This window comes from Lissotriton vulgaris, chromosome 9 (genome assembly GCF_964263255.1).
Source record: "Lissotriton vulgaris chromosome 9, aLisVul1.2, whole genome shotgun sequence".
In the NCBI taxonomy this organism is placed as follows: Eukaryota; Metazoa; Chordata; class Amphibia; order Caudata; family Salamandridae; genus Lissotriton; species Lissotriton vulgaris.
In genome coordinates, this window is record NC_141697.1 from 1,024,886,570 (window position 1) to 1,024,889,995 (window position 3,426).

At 46.7% G+C, this 3,426-nt stretch overlaps 1 protein-coding gene across 1 annotated transcript; it reads left to right on the forward strand.

Moving 5' to 3' along the window:
• The first annotated feature begins 540 nt into the window (after nucleotides 1-540).
• BTG1 (BTG anti-proliferation factor 1) lies at nucleotides 541-2,761 on the forward strand. Its single transcript, XM_086938929.1, has 2 exons — nucleotides 541-1,166; nucleotides 2,117-2,761. The coding sequence occupies exons 1-2, from the start codon at nucleotides 1,049-1,051 to the stop codon at nucleotides 2,467-2,469; spliced, it is 471 nt and encodes a 156-aa protein (XP_086795055.1). The 5' UTR covers nucleotides 541-1,048; the 3' UTR covers nucleotides 2,470-2,761.
• Nucleotides 2,762-3,426: the final 665 nt, after the last annotated feature.

Genomic DNA, 3,426 nt, shown 5'->3' on the forward strand with positions numbered 1-3,426 from the left:
TGAAGTGTTCTCGGCTGCGGCATTAATGTTTATTTTATCCCGCTAGGTGTTTTGTGAGGGTCGCCTACTCGCTCATTGTATTTTACTTTTTCTTAGATTGTTTTGAAAACTTGTTTACCCGCTTTTGTACTGAATGTTTTTCATAATAAACGATAGTTCGGCCTAAATTTGTAGTTCAAATGTCTACCAGAAGATGCACATTTTGGAAGGTTGCAAGAAAAACAGTCTGCCATAATAAAGAATGTACACTGGTAGTCCTTTGGGGGTTATGGCAATGTGTGAAAGTTGAGCATCAGCCAGAAGGTGAGGCAGAAACTGGAAGTCCATTAGCCACCACTTGTTGCCAGGCAGAGTCCTCCGCCCCCTCCCTCCAAGATGGCTGCGGACTCTATCCCGCCTCCTCGCTGGCTTCTGTTTGTGTGCATAAGTGCAGCTGGCACAAGGGCCCTTTGTGACGTAGTGAGCGGGGAGCGCGCGCCGATTGGCTACCGCTCGGCTGTGACGCCGCTGCCTGTGTTTACCAGCATCGGTTGTTGGGAGGGAGGCGGGGGGACTCAGCGTGCGTTGCCTTATCAGAGAAGGGAAAGCCGAGGCAGGCGACGGAGGTATCCGCGGGCGGCAGAGAAAAAACTCCCTCCCCGGACCGGGAACTAACGTCCCCTCCGCCTCGCACGGGTCACTTCCTCCTCCTCTCTGCTGCCCTCGGCCTCTGTGCGAGGGTAAGACTGACCGCGAAGTCTAAGCGAGACGCGCAGGCCCCCGTGACAAGACAAAGGGAGGCTGCGGAAGGACACAAAGTCCCGAGGGAAAGTGCGCACTGACCGAAAGAAGACCGCGAAGTTTGTGGCTCTCACCTGGGCCTTGCTGTGCAGCTGGTGGGCCGCGGATCACGAACGGTGCTACTCACCCCACCAGGGGAGGGCAGGACGTATATCTTTTGAATATAGAGATTATATAATTTTTTTTCACCTCACGGCCCGTGAGCCAATTTTATCCCAACCCAAAATCATCAAAGATATTTGGAGCGACTGTGACCCGCCAGAAAGCCATGAAGACGGAAATCTCGACAGCTGTGGGCTTCATCACAAAGTTGCTAAAAACAACTGGCCTGCTCGCCGAGGACCAGATATCCCAGTTCAGTGACAGTCTGCAGGGCTCCCTCAGAGGTAAAACAGACGCCCCTTCAGCAATTGTGGCCGGGCTTCTCTCTGCGTCTTTGCCCCTCCTGGATGAGTGGGAAAATTAAATAGAGACCGAGGCAGTGTGTTGCTGTGTCGTACAGCAAAGGTTTGGGCGGGGGTGTAGTTGTATAGTAGGTCACATCTGGCAAACGCATTGGTGGGAAGGGGCAGGCATCTTTTAGATCTCGGTTATTTCCAGTCTGTGGAACATTCGGAATGATGAGATGGTTAAAGTAATTTAAAAGTGGACGGCATCTCCAAGAGCGAAGTGAGAGGTGTGCAGCTAGTGGGTCTAACGAGGGGGGGGGGGCGCGCAAAATTGTACAGTGATGGAGACGTTAACGCGAAGGGGGAGGGGGCGCCCCCGGCTGCAGACATGATGTGCTTCAACTGAAATTGGTACGGAAAAGCAATCTATGATGGTATTCTTTAAAATTACTGATGAGGAGAAACTAGTTACCACATGAAAGTTTGGCGAGTTGGTAGTGATGGTACAGGTGGAGTAGAAGTGCGGCGGCTACTCTGAGTTGGAGTGTTGGCAGCGTTTGTCTCCTGAAGGGTAGCAGACTTGTGTCGGTGAAATAAGGAACATTCACCAGTAGGGTAGGCCTTTGGTCTATGTGGCAGTCGTGGCCTTTGCTACTTAATGTGGTGGAGGAAGCAGTAGTTTATGCAGGCTGAAAGTTGGCAGACTAGTGTACTGTAGACTTCTCCAATGCATGGTTCCACGAGTTAGTTTGATCCCTGACCGCGGGTCGCACTTTTGAACATTTTAATGTTTGGAAAAAGCATGTTGTAGGGATTTTTGTTTTTATGCATACTTACACTAAGACCATACTCCTACTGGAAGGAATGCGCGCAGTGTCTGGTGTATACATTTGCAATGTTGGTATCTTATTTAGTTTTATAACTGACTTTTTTCTTTTGTTTTGCAGATCATTACCAGCATCATTGGTTCCCTCAAATGCCCTGCAAAGGCTCAGCATATCGGTGCATTCGGATTAACCATAAAATGGATCCCTTGATAGGCAAGGCAGCCGGCTTCATCGGACTGAGCCATCGACAGCTCTTCGCGCTCTTACCCAGCGAATTAACTCTTTGGGTCGATCCCTTTGAAGTGTCCTATCGAATAGGAGAAGACGGCTCCATTTGTGTGCTCTACGAGAGCTCTCCCCCAGGTGGTAAAATAACCAAAGCATTGGAAAACAACCCAACCAGCTGTAAAGAGGAGCTGCGAATTGGCAGATCCAGCCCCTCCAAGAATTACATGATGACAGTGTCTAGCTAAAGCTCCACATTCATTTGTTGTACAATTATGTATGTATTGCCCCACTTTCATAAATGAAGTTAGATAATGTAATGAATTGTTGATCTTCACCCCATAGCCATTAAAGTTGTAGTAGTACTGCCAAGCTCTTCTTTGTTGTGGCCAAGGGCTCTTGTATAAAGCAGTTTCTTAGACTGCATGTAATTTTACCTGGATTGTATATTGTAAATGAGATGTCCAGTCAAGTGATTGTTTTACAGAGTTATATTTTGAAAGAATCCTTGACTCTTTGTAATAAAACAAATGAATCTAACTTCTTTTAAAACTATATTTGGGTCAGATTGATCAACAAGCCTGTGTTTAAGGGGGTTTTACAAAAAAGGTCTACCAATAGTATGGCCGGATTGGGGCATTTTTATATGAACATAGACGGCTTTGGGTGGAACGCACGGTGCCAACTCAGATGCTCATAATTTGCTGCAAAATACTGCATGTCGTTCATTTTTGCAAGCGCTTCATCTTGTGCGTTAATTCATTTCTAGGAGGTGGTAATTTGTGTCAAAGACGATGCTCCGATTTTAGTGCTTCATGGTTGCGAGATTTTACTTCTGATACTTGCCGTCGCAGATGTTGTTGTGCCGTTAATAGGTCGTTGCGCAGTAAAAAAAAAAAATGGTCGCGATGTTACACCTTTCGTTAAAGAGCCCAATCTAACCTAGGTTGCTGGTTCACTCCGAAATCAATCGTTCCCTTTCATAAGAATTATATCGGTCACAGACCGTGCTTTCGAGGGCCACAGTAGTTACCAGAAAAATGCTGTTTATTTTATCTACTGTTATTAGGCATTGACACTAAACACGTATATCACGGTTTATACTTTGTAGGCAGATTGGCCTTATGTTCGATTTAGTGATGTTTTCCCCCAAACGACGAATACTTAAGGATGAGACCGTAAAATACTTCATCTAATCAGGATTT